We start from the raw sequence: 17760 nt of genomic DNA, 5'->3' as shown, positions 1-17760 counted from the left end.
AAGTGCTTCCTAAATTTCAAGACCACCTTTCTTCCTCCCCACCCCTGTAACATTCTCCTTTTCTTTTCTTTTCATTTTTTTCCTGAGACATATATTTTAATTAGATAGTTCTTTGAATGCCTAGGTAACAAGTGCAACCGATGCACTTCGTAGAATCAAAATTCCTCGTGCTTTCAGTGTTAGGATGATCATATTTCTTGTGAATGAAACATTGTCCCTTAATTACAACCCCATTGTGAGCATTGGGGGGTGGGTCTTCGCAACACCAAGCAGTGTTGATCTAACACAAACATTCCTGTGTTTTAAAAATAAATTATTTGACTACCCATCAATAAACATTCCCCGAGTGGTTTGTGAAGGCAACACAGAAAACACAGGATGCAATAATTAAAATCAACAGTAAGCGATAAAAGGGGGGGGGGAACCAAAATAGAAGCTTTCCTCATAACAAAGACAGTATAACTAGTAGTTTACGGTTTGTATTGAAAGCACACTAAGCCACAGCAGTCCACAGTAGATTCGAAATGTTATTTAGAAACCGGGATGAATAACAAAAGTCTTCATCTGGCCCTGAAAGAGCCATAGAAAAGGCATCATACAGTGGTACCTCGGGTTAAGTACTTAATTCGTTCTGGAGGTTCGTTCTTAACCTGAAACTGTTCTTAACCTGAAGCACCAGTTTAGCTAATGGGGCCTCCTGCTGCTGCCGTGCCGCCGGAGCCCGATTTCTGTTCTCATCCTGAAGCAAAGTTCTTAACCTGAAGCACTATTTCTGGGTTAGCTGAGTGTGTAACCTGAAGCGTATGTAACCCGAGGTACCACTGTACTCTGAGCATCGCACATCTGTAGTCTAGCAAAACCAGGGGGGAAATGGCTACACATAGTAATCGCTGCTTATATTTTGGAAATATGGATGTAGAGATAAACTTGCCTTAACCTGTTGCTGTGAAGAGTGCTTCTGCTCTTGGTTCCTCCCATTCCACTCCATTCTCCCTTTCCTGGTTTTCCATTCCGCACCCCCAACATTCGCGCAGCACCCCATGTCCAGGAAACACATTCACACACACACTTTCATAACAAAGCTGCTCTCCTCAAGGATGGAGGAAACAACACTATCTTATTGCCATCATTAATGCTTTTCTTGGTTCAAATATATATATGCGGTGTCGGTACGCATCTATCGATAGACGTATTGTGTGTGCCAGCACAAAATGGCTGCTGAAAAGAGTAGCCGGCCTGCTATACCAGTGGTGCGATTTGTTTGAGGCAAAAGTGCCCATGAGTGCCCGATAAATAAAATGGTTAAGATAATATATAACTTGCTCTATTCGCGGGAATAAATATCCATGTTAACGCTATGTATTCAGTGGTCTGTGTTTGCCTAAGCTTCAGTCTGGACTAAGGATTCTCAGGCCCTGTGTTCCGATTCGATACATGATATCCAATCACAGAACATTTCAGGATTTGGGCGTCTGCCATTGGCCCTTGATTGAGTCATGATTCGCGGCTTGGAAGTTTAGACAGCCAATGGCATTGGGAGTGGGAGGGGCCCAGGCCTTCTGAAACGTATATAAGCAGTTGCTTTGCCCCTGTTGTCCAGTTCTATTAGTTCAATAAAAGTTCTTGCTGCTATCACTGTATCTTGCCTCATGGGAACCCACCGACACTTCATATAACTTGCTCCATTCGCAGGAATAAATATCCATGTTAAAGCATCCAATCCGATACCATGACAAGCCACATTTCTGGGGAAAGAATTTGATTTAGAAATGTTTGTTGTCCTTGCAACAAACTGCATCAACTGTGGGCTGTCATGCCTAACAGGGAATGCACGTATTTGTGTCACGCTGCACTAGCCCCCAGCAGAATGGGAAAGGCTCGCAACCACAGGGCCTGCTTTCATGGGCAGCACTGGGAAGGTCACGTAAGCCTCCCCTCAAGCAAGATACCCCTCCGTCCACCTGCCCTTCATTGCTGAACTTCGGTCATTAACATGCCGTTATTTTTATTTCAGAGATCTTAGCATATGGGGCACAACTCAACTCACCCACCTAGAAATACACTTTGCCTCCTCTGCTTTTGTTAAAAAAATTCTGGTGCTGTCCCTGCCTGGTTTAGTTATGGCCTGCCTTATCAAGTGCTACGAGGAGGAACAGCTGGTGCCCAACTATCAAACCCCATCCCGAGGCAACTGCCTGGCAACCACAGTATCAAACTTCAAAAACAGCTGTGTCTTCCTGCGGGAGCGGCGCTGCCTGCGCATCAATGCAGGGCACAGCGAGTGATAAATATGCCATTCCTTCTGAGCCTGGCAGAAATGTGGAGTTGTTTTCCAAGTGCCGGCTACAGAGGATCAGATGCATACATTGGCTGAATATGTGAATCGGTCCATTTGAGCATCAAAAGACCCTTTTATTATTAAATGTGTTTCTAGACGCAGCATCCCTCCTTGCGCACATGGTGGGGAGTGCCTTCTAAGGCCTCACACACCTGTGGCAGGTATGGAGTGAGTGCCCCTGCCCCACAACAATGGGAGAGGGGTGATGAACTCAGCTGAGCGATGGGAATTTCTGTGCTCAGAGGCAACCCTAGAGTATAAACACTGCAGTATAAACAAAGCTCTCCCAGAGTGCATGGTATGCGATCCTGGGAAAAGCATTTCCTGATGAATACTACCAGGGAACCTGCATCCTCATAGCAATAATAATGCAAGAGGGACAGGACTGGAATGGAAAGGTAAAGGCAAAAAGGTAAAGGACCCCTGGATGGTTAAGTCCAGACAAAGGTTTCAGGCTGAGGGAGCCGGCGTTTGTCCACAGACAGCTTTCCGGGTCATGTGGCCAGCATGACTAAACCATTTCTGGCACAATGGAACACTGTGATGGAAACCAGAGCGCACAGAAACACTGTTTATCTTCCCGCCGCAGCGGTACCTATTTATCTACTTGCACTGGTGTGCTTTCAAACTGCTAGGTTGGCAGGAGCTGGGACAGAGCAATGGGAGCTCACTCTGTCACGGGGATTCGAACCGCTGACCTTCTGATTGGCAAGCCCAAGAGGCTCAGTGGTTTAGACCACAGCGCCACCCGCATCTCATTGGAATGGAAAGACGTAGGTATTGTATAGGTTGACAAAGCACCACCTCACAGTTTTGACTTTTTCCAATTTTGGGTGATTCCCTTTAAGCTTCCTGTGTCACAGCCCAGGCTATTTGGAAGCATACCTCAGCGGAGAATTTCCAGGGAGTTGTGGGGAGCGGTTTTTTGTTTTTTGTTTATAAGCAGGAACTTGGGGGAACTGAGTTCCTTACCTTTTAAAAATTATTATTATTTATTATTATTATTATTATTTGGTCTGGGGGGCCTGGAACAGATATATACCCAATGCCTGAGCCAAAAATAAACCTATATCAATGAAGTTGTGGCCATTTCTAACCCAGATCATGGTCTGCTTGAGTTTATTAATCACATCTTACATTTAGCCACTGCACGGGGGTGCGGGTGCGGTGGCACCACGACTCGGCCCACAATAATAAACAAACAAATAACCTTTGTGTTGAACTCCCCCATTTTTATTTTTATTTTATTTTTTGCCTCAAAAAAACAAAACAAAAAACAAACAACTGGTGGTGGTTTGTGTGTGTTTGTGTGTGTGTGTGTGTGTGTGTGTGTGTGTAAGAGGCAGGTGGGGAAGTTCTGCACACTTGCCTCTAGTCTATTGCGTGCCAAGGCTTTTCTCATATTGGTCCCATTTATTTCAGAGTTCCTAACTGAATGCACCTTGATTACCTCTTATAAAAAAAATGGTATGAATCTGCCTACTCTAAAGATGTAGAGTGGTACCTCTGGTTACGTAGTTAATTTGTTCCAGAGGTCCGTTCTTAACCTGAAACTGTTCTTAACCTGAAGCACCACTTTAGCTAATGGGGCCTCCCACTGCCGCCACATGATTTCTGTTCTCATCCTGAAGCAAAGTTCTTAACCCAAGGTAATATTTCTGGGTTAGCGGAGTCTGTAACCAGAAGCGTATGTAACCCGAGGTACCACTGTATTGCCCCATTGGATAATGAGCACCTTACCACCTTGTTTGCTTTTTCTGAAGAAAAGTTTTTTTAAAAAACCATACCAAGGGTTTCCCCCCCAAAGGGTAAAGGTAAAGGGACCCCTGACCATTAGGTTCCGTCATGACCGACTCTGGGGTTGCGGTGCTCATCTTGCTTTATTGGCCAAGGGAGCCAGTGTACAGCTTCCGGGTCATGCGGCCAGCATGACTAAGCCACTTCTGGCAAACCAGAGCAGCGCACGGAAACGCCATTTGTCCATATGTCAGGAGTGCTCTGATGGTGTTTCCTGCTTGGCAGGGGGTTGGACTCGATGGCCCTTGTGGTCTATTCCAACTCTATGATTCTATGATTTACCTTCCCACCGGAGTGGTACCTATTTATCTACTTGCACTTTGCCGTGCTTTCGAACTGCTAGGTTGGCAGGAGCAGGGACCGAGCAATGGGAGCGCACCTCGTCGCGGGGATTCGAACCGCCGACCTTCTGATCGGCAAGTCCTAGGCTCTGTGGTTTAACCCACAGCGCCACCTGCGTCCCTCCCCAAAGGGTAGCAATGATATAATACAGAATGCTGGGATGCCTGTAAGACTGACAATGGGGCTGCTGTATTATAAGTTGAGTCATGTGGACCCTGGTCAGAGCCAGCTTCTCCATCAGGTGCCTGAATGCTGAATTTGAACTTCAGGCACAGGGAAGCAAGCAGCCAGGAGAAGCGCGTTTAAGTTCCTTTTGTTTTGGCTGCGCTTGATTTCTGCCAGACACAAACACTGACATGGGAAGTTACCCGCAGTAAAATAGGTGTCAGCTGTGAAAATATTGTTTTAATTACCTGCTTGAATATGAATAGCAGCATCAGTTCTTCTGTTCTTTATATCCTTGAACTTCCTGCGTGCATCATATCCTCTCCAGGCTAAAAATACAAAGCCATGTGTTGTGAATTAGGTTCGCTTTAGAGGAAAGGCTGCCGTAGAGTCAGAAAAACGGGCCACCCTTTTGATCCCTTCTGCCCTCAGCCTTCTTCCTCACCCCACCAAAGCACTCTCCCGGTATAAGTGGCCTGTTGAATGCTGGGCTCATGAGTGAAGTAGGTTTAAGCAGCTCCCTACGGCTTCAAACAGTTCCCTCAGCCTTTCTGTCACAGCGTGGGCTCTTTGATTACGTTTGCCACCTCCCCCAGTGGGAAGAACAACAGTGGCCGAACGCTTGTTTGCATGTGTTGAGTTGTTTGAATATATGCAAATTCAGAACATGGCGCCCAGCGCTTTAGCAACTAAGGGTGAACCATTGTTGTTTTTTAAAGGTCAGGGTAGCAGCAACCTTTTAGCCCCCAGGTCCCTACACAGAACAAGCCGTTTTAATGCAAGAAGAGCATCCCTTACATCTTGATGTGATGAAGCACACAGCAGACCAATGCCACCCCTCATGTCTGCGCCAGCACAAGATGCTCTCTAATATATTTCCAGCTTTTGGGATCTGAACTAGGCTACAATCTGCAGTAACATCTGTCTTCCATGCACTGGAGGTCAGCTGTGCCGCTGACGTAATGGAAAGCATTTAGGAGCACCATCAACTGCGGACTATGGGATGCCACTGTGTTCCTGTTTAAATAGGAACCTTTCCTCCTGTCTTAGCAAAAAAAATGGACAGGGCAGAGAGAGAGAGAAGCAGAGCTGAGTAACAGATGGCCCGAACCCTTCCCTGCACCAGGTTAGAAGGTCTCTCCTCCTCCCAGAGGGGAGGGGTTGTGAGCGGGAGCAGCCTCCAGCTGACCAATAGGGCCAGCTGGTGGGCGGGGCTAGCCGCGTTTAAACAGCCGCGGCAGCGCTCAGCTCCCATTCAGTTCCTTCTTTCTTCGGATCTCCGCCCTCCCTTTCTCTTAGGTTAGCTTCTTTTGCATACTTTTTTTATCCATTTGGCAAATTGGCACCAGCCTCTTGGTTTTTCCGCCTACCTTGTAGCAATTCGCCACAACTTTCTGGTATTGGCGGTTAGGCATTGGAATATGTGTGCTGTGTTGGAGGATTGGGTATGGGCCACCATCTACCCCTCCTCTTTTGGGTATTCCGGTAAAGGAATCTGGCGGTCGTGGATCCTGTCCGATGCCCTGCTGGTGGCTAGGGCCATGGCATGACCCCCAGTGACGTCATGGGGGAGCTTCCAGTTGTTTTTGCATCAGCAAGCTCCTCCCATTGGTTGTTAATTGGTTGAGAACCAGCATGGTGTAGTGGTTAAGAGCGGTAGACTCGGAATCTGGTGAACCGGGTTCGTGTCTCCGCTCCTCCACATGCAGCTGCTGGGTGACCTTGGGCTAGTCACACTTCTCTGAAGTCTCTCAGCCCCACTCACCTCACAGAGTGTTTGTTGTGGGGGAGGAAGGGAAAGGAGAACGTTAGCTGCTTTGAGACTCCTTCGGGTAGTGATAAAGTGGGATATCAAATCCAAACTCCTCTTCTTCTTCTTAACCCCAATATGACTCCCGGCTGTGTGGGGTGAAGTCTTGTATTGCTGTTTCATCCAATGCCTAAGCCAATACTACTCACATGCTGTAACCAATAAAAGTTGTGACCTAATTTTGCCCATTAACTTAAAATAATGTGTCTTTGTGTCTTACTATAATCCTATGCGGGTGGAGGGTCCTTGACTCACAAGTGACTCACATTTGCTTTCAACCCAGCAAAGCACTCTCTCTCTCAGCGTGAAAGGAGACAACCCTGGAGGCAGAGGCCTATAAGGAAAAATGTTCTTGCTTTTTTTGGCTCTGAGGGAAGGCACCTGCCAGATCAGAAGCTGCTTTCGGCCTTGCACTGCTCATCAGCAGGCAAAAACACAGCATACAACTCTAACTTCTCCCCTCAGTGTAAAATACAAATGATAAAATTCCTCTGTGAGGTCTCTTTCATGTGCTGAGAGACTAGCCTTCTCGTTGACTGTAGCCTTTAAAAACATCTGAAAGGTAACATTTTCAAGGGCAGGGTATATGGAGTTATCCCATCCTGGATAGCTCATTCATGAGACCCTTAATCTCAGGGTTGTGGGTTGGTTAAAAGAGTCCTGGGTTGCAGGAGGCTGGGCTCAGTGGCGTAGCGGGGGTGGGGCACAGGGGCAGTTGCCTCGGGCGCAAAATTGTTAGGGGTGCAAAATTTCAGCACCTGGTGCTGCCTCAATCCAGCTGAGTGTTTCTGTCGTTGGGCTCCACTAAAAACGGCTTCTCAATGAGAACCAAGAAGTGACCTCTGCAGACAACGGAATGACTCTTTGAGGCTGTGATCTCCCAGGTGATGCAGATGCCATTGGGCAGCTGAATGCAGATGCGTACCCTGTACGTTTCCCTCTGTGCGGCCCCGGGCGCTGACAACCCATGCTACGCCACTGATTGGACTAGATGAGCCTTGTAGTCCCTGCCAACTCTATGATTCTATAAAATATGCAGAGCATTCAGTAGGCCACTGAAAAAATGCAGAAACGGCAGGCAGTTTGTTGGGGATTCTTTTGTGTCCTTAAACAAATCCCTCCTATGCTGAGCATCCTAAGAAGTCTAACATAGCCTCTAGACCAAACAGGTTCTGCATTCAAACTGAAGGAATATACGGCATTCCAGAAACAGGCCCAGCAGACACAGCAATCATTTGGAATGTAGATGTGGGTACTCTTTCCTTAAAAAAATCAACATCACACCAGGCAGCCCTTCATTTCTCTTGTGTGCTTCATAGCCCAGAAGAGACAATTAACAGCACTGCTCTTCTTTTGTTTACAGGCAAAGCCTATAAATGTGTTTAAGCAAAGACATTAGTGATTACAAAGTTGATAAGTTAGCAATGAATCTGTGTAATGCTGGCATCAGTTAACTGGAGAGGAAGAACCTACCACATGTTATTTGGGGTTTAACATCCAGCTATTAAGAAAACGAATAGGCAATTTGTGTGCAATTTAACAGCTTGAAACTCTGGGATCATCTATGATATAGGGGAACTCGGGAACATTTACCTGACTGAATGGCAATGGCACTGTTTGTTCTTTTCTCTTTGAGTTTCTTGTACCTCCTAGCTCCAAGCCATCCTTTCGTATAAGCCTGCATAGTCACCACCCTGCCTATAACTTCACGCAGAAACAAGTTCAGTTGTTCAACGTGGTAATACTTCAAGAAAACCTGCAATGAAACCAACAAGGTCAAACGTGATGTGACACCTAAGTACGAGAAAATAATTAACGAGGGAGTTCTGGACTCTGGAGGGTGATAGCAAAAGGAACAGTGATGCTGGCTGTTGCATTGTCAAGTACATTGCCACATTGCTTGTAAATGAATGCGTAGCATAGCATTTCTTTATGGTGATGGCTGTTATTATTTCCTAGGCTGGGTTCTGGCAAGTTTGCATTTAAAGGCGAACGTACCAAATTCACACTTTGCGAAACGATACGAGAACCAAAACACAGCCATCGTTCAAACTCCTTTAAATTTTGCAGCACGGCTACCCAGCCAATCAATGTGTACAAAAATGCATATGTTAAAATGCTGGGGATAAATGCATATATTAGTGAAAATAATGCATGATGTATGGAGATATGTGCACGACAGGAAAAACTGCATACAAACATGTGTTTATTAGGAGAAATGCACACTAAAATCCTGGTGCTTCATGAGGCTTAAAAAAAAAATCTCCCACATTTACCGTATTTTTCGTCCTATAAGACGCACTTTTTCCCCTCCAAAAATGAAGGGGAAATGTGTGTGCGTCCTATGGGGCGAATGCAGGCTTTCGCTGAAGCCTGGAGAGCGAGAGGGATCGGTGCGCACCGACCCCTCTCGCTCTCCAGGCTTCAAGAAGCTATCCGCAAGTCTTGCAAACCTGGCGGGAGGTCCCGCGGGCTGCCAAGGCTTGCGGGCAGCAGCCTGCAGCCCAAAAGCTCGGGGGACAGCGGGGAGGCGCAGCGCCGCCACCCCGCTATTCCCCGACCTGGTCTGGAGGCTGGCGGCGGGGGGGGGGGAGAGAAGCAGGCTTGCTTTCCCCCCCCTGACAGCCCCACAACCTCGGGGGACAGCGGGGAGGCGCAGGGACGCCTCCCCGCTATTCCCCCACCTGATCTGGAGGCTGGCGGGGGGGGGAGAAGCAGGCTTGCTTCTCCCTCCTGCCAGCCCCACAACCTCGGAGGAAAGAGGGGAGGCGGAGCACCGCCACCCCGCTATTCTCCGACATGATCTGGAGGCTGGCAGGGGGAGAAGCAGGCTTGCTTTTCCCCCCTGCCAGCCCCACAACCTCGGAGGATAGCGGGGAGGCGCAGCGCCGCCACCCCGCTATTCCCCGACCTGGTCTGGAGGCTGGCGGGGGGAGAAGCAGGCTTGCTTTTCCCCCCTGCCAGCCCCACAACCTCGGAGGATAGCGGGGAGGCGCAGCGCCACCACCCCGCTATTCCCCGACATGGTCTGGAGGCTGGCGGGGGGGAGAAGCAGGCTTGCTTTTCCACCCTGACAGCCCCACAACCTCGGGGGATAGCAGGGAGGCGGAGCGCCGCCACCCCGCTATTCCCCCACCTGATCTGGAGGCTGGCGGGGGGGGGAGAAGCAGGCTTGCTTTCCCCCCCTGCCAGCCCCACAACCTCGGGGGACAGCGGGGAGGCGCAGCGCCGCCACCCCGCTATTCCCCCACCTGATCTGGAGGCTGGCGGGGGGGGGGAGAAGCAGGCTTGCTTCTCCCTCCTGCCAGCCCCACAACCTCGGAGGATAGCGGGGAGGCGGAGCACCGCCACCCCGCTATTCTCCGACGTGATCTGGAGGCTGGCAGGGGGAGAAGCAGGCTTGCTTCTCCCCCCTGCCAGCCCCACAACCTCGGAGGAAAGAGGGGAGGCGGAGCACCGCCACCCCGCTATTCTCCGACGTGATCTGGAGGCTGGCAGGGGGAGAAGCAGGCTTGCTTCTCCCTCCTGCCAGCCCCACAACCTCGGAGGATAGCGGGGAGGCGGAGCACCGCCACCCCGCTATTCTCCAACGTGATCTGGAGGCTGGCAGGGGGAGAAGCAGGCTTGCTTCTCCCTCCTGCCAGCCCCACAACCTCGGAGGATAGTGGGGAGGCGGAGCACCGCCACCCCGCTATTCTCCGACGCGATCTGGAGGCTGGCAGGGGGAGAAGCAGGCTTGCTTCTCCCTCCTGCCAGCCCCACAACCTCGGAGGATAGCGGGGAGGCGGAGCACCGCCACCCCGCTATTCTCCCACGTGATCTGGAGGCTGGCAGGGGGATAAGCAGGCTTGCTTTTCCCCCCTGCCAGCCCCACAACCTCGGAGGATAGCGGGGAGGCGCAGCGCCGCCACCCCGCTTTTCCCCGTCCTGGTCTGGAGGCTGGCGGGGGGAGAAGCAGGCTTGCTTCTCCCCCCTGCCAGCCCCACAACCTCGGAGGAAAGAGGGGAGGCGGAGCACCGCCACCCCGCTATTCTCCGACGTGATCTGGAGGCTGGCAGGGGGAGAAGCAGGCTTGCTTTTCCCCCCTGCCAGCCCCACAACCTCGGAGGATAGCGGGGAGGCGCAGCGCCGCCACCCCGCTATTCCCCGTCCTGGTCTGGAGGCTGGCGGGGGGAGAAGCAGGCTTGCTTCTCCCCCCTGCCAGCCGCACAACCTCGGAGGAAAGAGGGGAGGCGGAGCACCGCCACCCCGCTATTCTCCGACGTGATCTGGAGGCTGGGGGGGGGGGGAGAAGCAGGCTTGCTTTTCCCCCCTGCCAGCCCCACAACCTGGGGGATAGCGGGGAGGCGGAGCACCGCCACCCCGCTATTCTCCGACGTGATCTGGAGGCTGGCAGGGGGAGAAGCAGGCTTGCTTCTCCCTCCTGCCAGCCCCACAACCTCGGAGGATAGCGGGGAGGCGGAGCACCGCCACCCCGCTATTCTCCAACGTGATCTGGAGGCTGGCAGGGGGAGAAGCAGGCTTGCTTCTCCCTCCTGCCAGCCCCACAACCTCGGAGGATAGTGGGGAGGCGGAGCACCGCCACCCCGCTATTCTCCGACGTGATCTGGAGGCTGGCAGGGGGAGAAGCAGGCTTGCTTTTCCCCCCTGCCAGCCCCACAACCTCGGAGGATAGCGGGGAGGCGCAGCGCCGCCACCCCGCTATTCCCCGTCCTGGTCTGGAGGCTGGCGGGGGGAGAAGCAGGCTTGCTTCTCCCCCCTGCCAGCCCCACAACCTCGGAGGAAAGAGGGGAGGCGGAGCACCGCCACCCCGCTATTCTCCGACGTGATCTGGAGGCTGGCAGGGGGAGAAGCAGGCTTGCTTCTCCCTCCTGCCAGCCCCACAACCTCGGAGGATAGCGGGGAGGCGGAGCACCGCCACCCCGCTATTCTCCGACATGATCTGGAGGCTGGGGGGGGGGGAGAAGCAGGCTTGCTTTTCCCCCCTGCCAGCCCCACAACCTGGGGGATAGCGGGGAGAACCGCCACCCCGCTATTCCCCGACCTGATTTGGAGGCTGGGGGGGGGGGGAGAAGCAGGCTTGCTTTCCCCCCCTGCCAGCCCCACAACCTCGGAGGATAGCGGGGAGGCGGAGCACCGCCACCCCGCTATTCTCCGACATGATCTGGAGGCTGGGGGGGGGGAGAAGCAGGCTTGCTTTTCCCCACTGACAGCCCCACAACATCGGGGGATAGCGGGGAGGCGGAGCACCGCCACCCCGCTATTCCCCGACCTGATCTGGAGGCTGGCAGGGGGAAAAGCAGGCTTGCTTTTCCCCACTGACAGCCCCACAACCTCGGGGGATAGCGGGGAGGCGCAGCGCCGCCACCCCGCTATTCCCCGACCTGGTCTGGAGGCTGGCGGGGGGAGAAGCAGGCTTGCTTCTCCCCCCTGCCAGCCCCACAACCTCGGAGGATAGCGGGGAGGCGGAGCACCGCCACCCCGCTATTCCCCCACCTGATCTGGAGGTTGGGGGGGGGGAGAGAGAAGCAAGCTTGCTTCTCCCCCCCCCACCAGCCCCACAACCTCGGGGGACAGCGGGGCAAGCCGCTGCCCCACGGAGGCTAGAGAGGCTGTCCCTGAAGGCAGAAGAGGGAGACGGTGCGCTCCGTCTCCCTCTTCTAGCTTGGGTATGGCTGCGCAAACCTGGGGGGGAAATAAATTTTTTTTTCTTGATTTCCCCCCCAAAAAACTAGGTGCGTCCTATGGGCCGGTGCGTCCTATAGGGCGAAAAATACGGTAAGCAGCAATTTGTTAATCGAATTTATGATTGGCAAAATGAGAGACTGAGAGATCGAAATGGATAGGTCCATCTGTCCCTACAGCAAACAGGTTCTCCTCCACCCACCCACCATGAAAAACAGCTTCTTTTTACTGAGCTCAGTTCTTACTCTCCTGGTGGCATAACTGGGAGAATGACAAATCCCTCACTCAACTGACCTGTGAGTACCCCCAAACCTTATTACTTCTGGGAGTAAAGCAATAATACCTGTGGTGAGTTACTTGAAATGTGGGTGGGGGGGTTAATGTGTAGAAAGAAAGGCAACCTAATCTTCCCTCAGTGTTTCTTTCTACAGTTAGTAAAAGGTAAAGGGACTCCTGACCATTAGGTCCAGTCATGACCGACTCTGGGGTTGCGACGCTCATCTCGCTTTGCGGGCCGAGGGAGCCACCGTACAGCTTCTGGGTCATGTGGCCAGCATGACTAAGCCACTTCTGGCAAGCCAGAGCAGCGCACGGAAACACCGTTTACCTTCCCGCTGGAGCAGTACCTATTTATCTACTTGCACTTTGACATGCTTTTGAACTGCTAGGTTGGCAGGAGCAGGGACCGAGCAATGGGAGCTCACCCCGTCGCGGGGATTCGAACCGCCGACCTTCTGATCGGCAAGTCCTAGGCTCTGTGGTTTAACCCACAGCGCCACCCGCGTCCCTGTTGAATCAGCCCTTAAGTTGCACCATTAAGCTCTGCTGAGAACATAACAGGAGCACCACATACTATTTGAAGCATTGGTCCTATTTTGCTTTGCCAATGGAACATCCCTGATTGAAAAAGCTACTGCCCCAGAAGGTCCCTTGTTTCCCCAAATCTTATAGCAAAAGGAACAGGAGGCAGCATTCCTCAAGGCTGGCGCATCTCCAAAGAACACTGTGCGGCCACAATGTCATCTGTGTGCATATGTATGTCTGAGAAAGTGTGTGTTGTGTGTGTGGACATCCCTTCTCTGCAAAAGCAGTGCTGCTGTCTGGGAAGAAAACAAGTTCACAATCTGTGGGAATCTGTTGTGAGGACAGTCAAGTTTCAAACACAGAAAAGATAAGCGGATTCCTTCTCCCATCCCTTTTACAAGCACTTGCGTTACAAGGCTGCCATATTGAATGTACCTTTTGCTCTAAACAAAGCGGGATAGAACTTATCCTACCTTTGTTTTCCCAAGAGCCCATTTCTCCAGCTTGGCTTTCTGCAGAATAGCAACACAGCTTTCTTTGCTGGGCAGAGGAGTTTCGTGTGCTTTGAAAGCAATGTAATAATACCTACAGAAACAGAAAGGACAAAGAGAGCAAAGGCTGCTGTGCTGGTTGGTGAACAGTGTGTCTGTCTCTCTGTGTGCGAACTCCACAAAATTCACAGTTGGGTGATACCTTTATTAGCACCAAACATAATGTCACAAAACTGTGAGTTAGCTTTCAAGTTCCCCAGAACTCTTTTTCAAGCTAGATGTTACACAAAGCACTCTCTCTCTCTCTCTCTCTCTCTCTCTCTCTCTCTCTGTGTGTGTGTGTGCCTGGAAGGAGACATAACAATAATAACAATAACAATATAAAAAAGGACAAAATGAAGATGATTACAGTGGTACCTCGGGTTAAGAACTTAATTCGTTCCGGAGGTCCGTTCTTAACCTGAAACTGTTCTTAACCTGAGGTACCACTTTAGCTAATGGGGCCTCCTGCTGCCGCCACACGATTTCTGTTCTCATCCTGAGGTAAAGTTCTTAACCCGAGGTACTATTTCTGGGTTAGCACAGTCTGTAACTGAAGCGTCTGTAGCCCAAGGTACCACTGTAGATAAGCAAATCCCTCTCCCCTCTTTGCTTTGATAGTCTTAAGTCTCAATAAATGTAATAGGTGTTATTGTGAGCAACTGGGTGCAAGAGTTGGAGAGGTCGGCATAAATCCACTCACTTCCTGTGCATGCCAGCTCCCAGACACTTGGGGTTATGTGCCGCTCAGGTGCAGAGCTTGGTTCTGAGCAAACTGCAATAGGTACTCAGTGTTCGGCAGCCAATACAAATGACGAGCTGGTTGCAGGCAAGAGATGGCCCACTTGTGAATTTCAAGTATTTTCCCCACCTTAGGTCCTGTCACCATGAGCAGGCCAAGTCAGGAGCGGCCTGCATGATGTTTTTCAAATGTTGCTGTACTACAACTCCCATGACTACAGACCATTGGCCGTGTTGGCTAGAGCTAATGGGAGCTGGAGTCCTCAAAACTTCTGGAGGGCAATATGTTGACTATGTCTACTGTCAAATATAATTACCTTAGGACTGCTGGTTGATTGTAGGCTCTTCATAAATTTTGTTAAATTTGTATCTAACCTTTCAACTAGTTGATAATTGTTTAAATAACTTAATTTAATAACTTTAGGTTATTTATTTAAATTAAATAAACTTTATTTATTTAATAACTTCGAATAACTTATTGAAATTTAATAAAGCAATGTCCCAGAGCCGCCCCCCTTTTACCCATTTCAAGATCAGTGGCACTTGTGTGTTACTTTCAAGCAGGGATTTTTTTTTCCAGGTTCACCCCCCTCCCCAAATTCCATTCTAATATCCAGCAGATAATTGCTAGCCATTTTTTTTAGCACACTGACACTGAAATATGGCTAAGCTTGAGATTTTGTTAGTGTGTGTCAGGGCTACAATTAGTTTACAATAAAAATGACTTCCATATCCATCTTCATTAAAAAGAGAAAGAAAGAAAGAACCACTTATTCCCAGTGCATCTTGAACATGGCTCTAGAAATTAAGAATAATTGGAAAGTTAAAGGTAAATGACATTGTCCATCAAACTACTGGAGTGTTCTCTAGGTTCTAGTAAGGTTTTTGAAAATCCCAAAAGAGAGATGAATATTCTTCCTCCCCTTGGCCTTGAAGTCCCTATTTCAATGGGACTTACTTCTGAGTAAACCTATATTGGCTTGCCCTGTCAACTTCCCAGGGCTAGGAGACACATATTAAGGACTTCTGACCTGTCTTAGCTTTGCTTGGGACTTCCAAGGGAAGTTGGGTTGAAGTTGTGGCACTTACAGGAAAAGGGCAGAGTCACATTTAGACCAATAATCAAGTCAAGGTTGGCTATGCAGAATCTTAACTGGCCAGGCCTTTCAGAACCTTGGACAGGTCACTGAGGCAGGTACTGGCTGGAAGTCAGCCAAGGAAAGGTGCTGTTTTCGCCAACAAGAGGCCTTCCGAAGGATGACTGGTCTGAACTTGCTGTTGGCCGTACATTGCCGTACATTCATCAAAGACCACTGCTCAGTTCAGTCACTGGTTCCTTCACTGTTGGAGTGGTCCCTATGGAATGGGGGTGATGGCCCCCCAAGTGATGGCTCTTCCCCTTCCATGTCTTCATCTGAGCCAGAAGGGTCATTAAAGCCAGACAGCGTGATCATTTTCTCCTCTGCAGAAAGGCTACAGTGGTCAGAGAGATGTTCCTATTGCCAGGTCCCATTCTCAGTACCACATAAGGCAGAGAGGGCAAGTAGGAACTCTGAGTATTGCAGCCTTTCAGCAGAGAAAGCCTTTCCACAAAAGCTTATCTTAGATCCTACATTGCAGAGGAATGGACTAGATGACCCGTGAGGTCCCTTCCCATTCTATGATTCGATGATTTTATGAAAATAACACATGGCTTCTTCTTCTTCTTCTTCTTCTTCTTCTTCTTCTTCTTCGTAATTATGTGGCATTTAATTCTGGAACACTGTCTTGCAATCACCAGCTGTCTTTTTCTCCCTCCCTCCCTTTAAAGCTACAGTTCTCTCTGTACACCAGACTACAGTCCACAAGGAACTTTGTTTGGTAGAGGAACAACCCAACTTACCATGGTTCACCAACTGCAGTGGTACCTCAGGTTACAGACGCTTCAGGTTACAGACTCCGCTAACCCAGAAATAGTACCTCGGGTTAAGAACTTTGCTTCAGGATGAGAACAGAAATCGTGTGGCAGCAGCGGGAGGCCCCATTAGCTAAAGTGGTACCTCAGGTTAAGAACAGTTTCAGGTTAAGAACGGACCTCCAGAACGAATTAAGTTCTTAACCCGAGGTACCACTGTATACAGAACGGACTGAATAGCATGAGGCTTATTCTAAACAGACATAGGATGAGCATGGTTTTGTGCAAGCAAAAATGAAAGGGGAAAACTGGAAAGACCCATTGTGAAGGCTTCTTTTTAAGAAACAGTAACATCATGATAGCTACTTTTCAGAGTAAGCTTGCAACACTTAAAACCTGGTCCTGTGCATGTTTACGGTGGTACCTCAGGTTACATACGCTTCAGGTTACAGACTCCGCTAACCCAGAAATAGTGCTTCAGGTTAAGAACTTTGCTTTGGGGTGAGAACAGAAATCGTGCTCCAGCAGCGCGGCGGCAGAGGGAGGCCCCACTAGCTAAAGTGGTGCTTCAGGTTAAGAACAGTTTCAGGTTAAGAACGGACCTCCGGAACGAATTCAGTACTTAACTTGAGGTACCACTGTATTTGGAAATGACTCCTACCAATTCCGTGGAACATAGTTCCAAGTATGGGTGAATGGAATGGCAACCTAATTTGTCAAGAGGATGGTGTAATATTCATCATGGATCAAAGCAAAGCAGCGACTGCAAGTCTCCCTCTGCCCTGCCTCATAAACAAAAGCAAAACCACCTTCGCCTGAGATAAGCCACCACTTAGCCAGGCTTGCCTATCTTCCATCGCCATACACAGATTTCTTCTCTAGTCAGGTGGAGAAGAAGCAGGTTTTCCACCACCATCACCCTCTCCTCAGGCATCGTGGGGGACTCCTGCCTTTCATCACAGTTCAAGTCCAACAAGCGGCATCAAATTCATCTCTTGCTCTTCGTTGTATCTGAAATTCACTCCTTCCTTCACCAATGATAAAAGACGAAGTCCACCTGACATCTGAGGGTGGATTGCCCCTTACACGCTTACCCTAAGCGTATGTAGTAATTTACTAAAATATGTTTGGTAATTGTGACCATGTTTGGGGTCCTGAAGGGCCGTAATGTGACTCTTTCCCCCTCCCCACATTTATTTAGTTGTTTATTCATTCCATCTGTAAGCCAGCCTTCCTTAACTAAGTTCCCAGATTAATTTATTGCTTAAAATATATTAAAACGGTAAAAGTATAGTTTATAATCATAAAGGCAAATAGTTAAGGAAATGTTGGTTGTTTTTTTTTAAAAGCCATTCAAATTATTAATAATAATAATACTATTATTATTACTACTACTACTTCTACTAATAATAATGAATGATGTATAATACAAATGTTGCCGTGGTCACCATAATAACTGTCACCTCGACAATCAATCAAATCTTCCTGGCTGTACATTAATATCCTTGTTAGAGGCCCTTCTCTGGGTGCTGCCCTTTGACCCTCTGATGTTAGGGGCCCCGTGGTGACCATACAGAAGATCCTCTTGACTATTGGGCCATCTCTGGAGAATCTTGCTTGGTAACTTACTAAGTCTTTATCATAGGTAAAGGTA

General features: G+C 49.6%; 1 protein-coding gene across 1 annotated transcript in view; it reads right to left on the bottom strand.

The window, feature by feature from the left end:
* MYO3B (myosin IIIB) overlaps window positions 1-17760 on the bottom strand; it is a 288698-nt gene that overhangs the window by 76432 nt on the left and 194506 nt on the right. The window contains exons 28-30 of the mRNA XM_083405794.1: window positions 13415-13526; window positions 8046-8208; window positions 4891-4971 (exon numbers count right to left, since the gene is read on the bottom strand). Of these exons, the coding sequence (XP_083261920.1) occupies window positions 4891-4971; window positions 8046-8208; window positions 13415-13526 (356 nt within the window). The remainder of the gene's footprint in view (window positions 1-4890; window positions 4972-8045; window positions 8209-13414; window positions 13527-17760) is intronic.

The sequence above is a fragment of the Podarcis tiliguerta genome (genome assembly GCF_965153285.1).
Source record: "Podarcis tiliguerta genome assembly, chromosome: 1".
NCBI lineage: Eukaryota > Metazoa > Chordata > Lepidosauria > Squamata > Lacertidae > Podarcis > Podarcis tiliguerta.
Note: the sequence above shows the minus strand (reverse complement) of the source record. Positions and strands in the feature narration are given on the sequence as shown.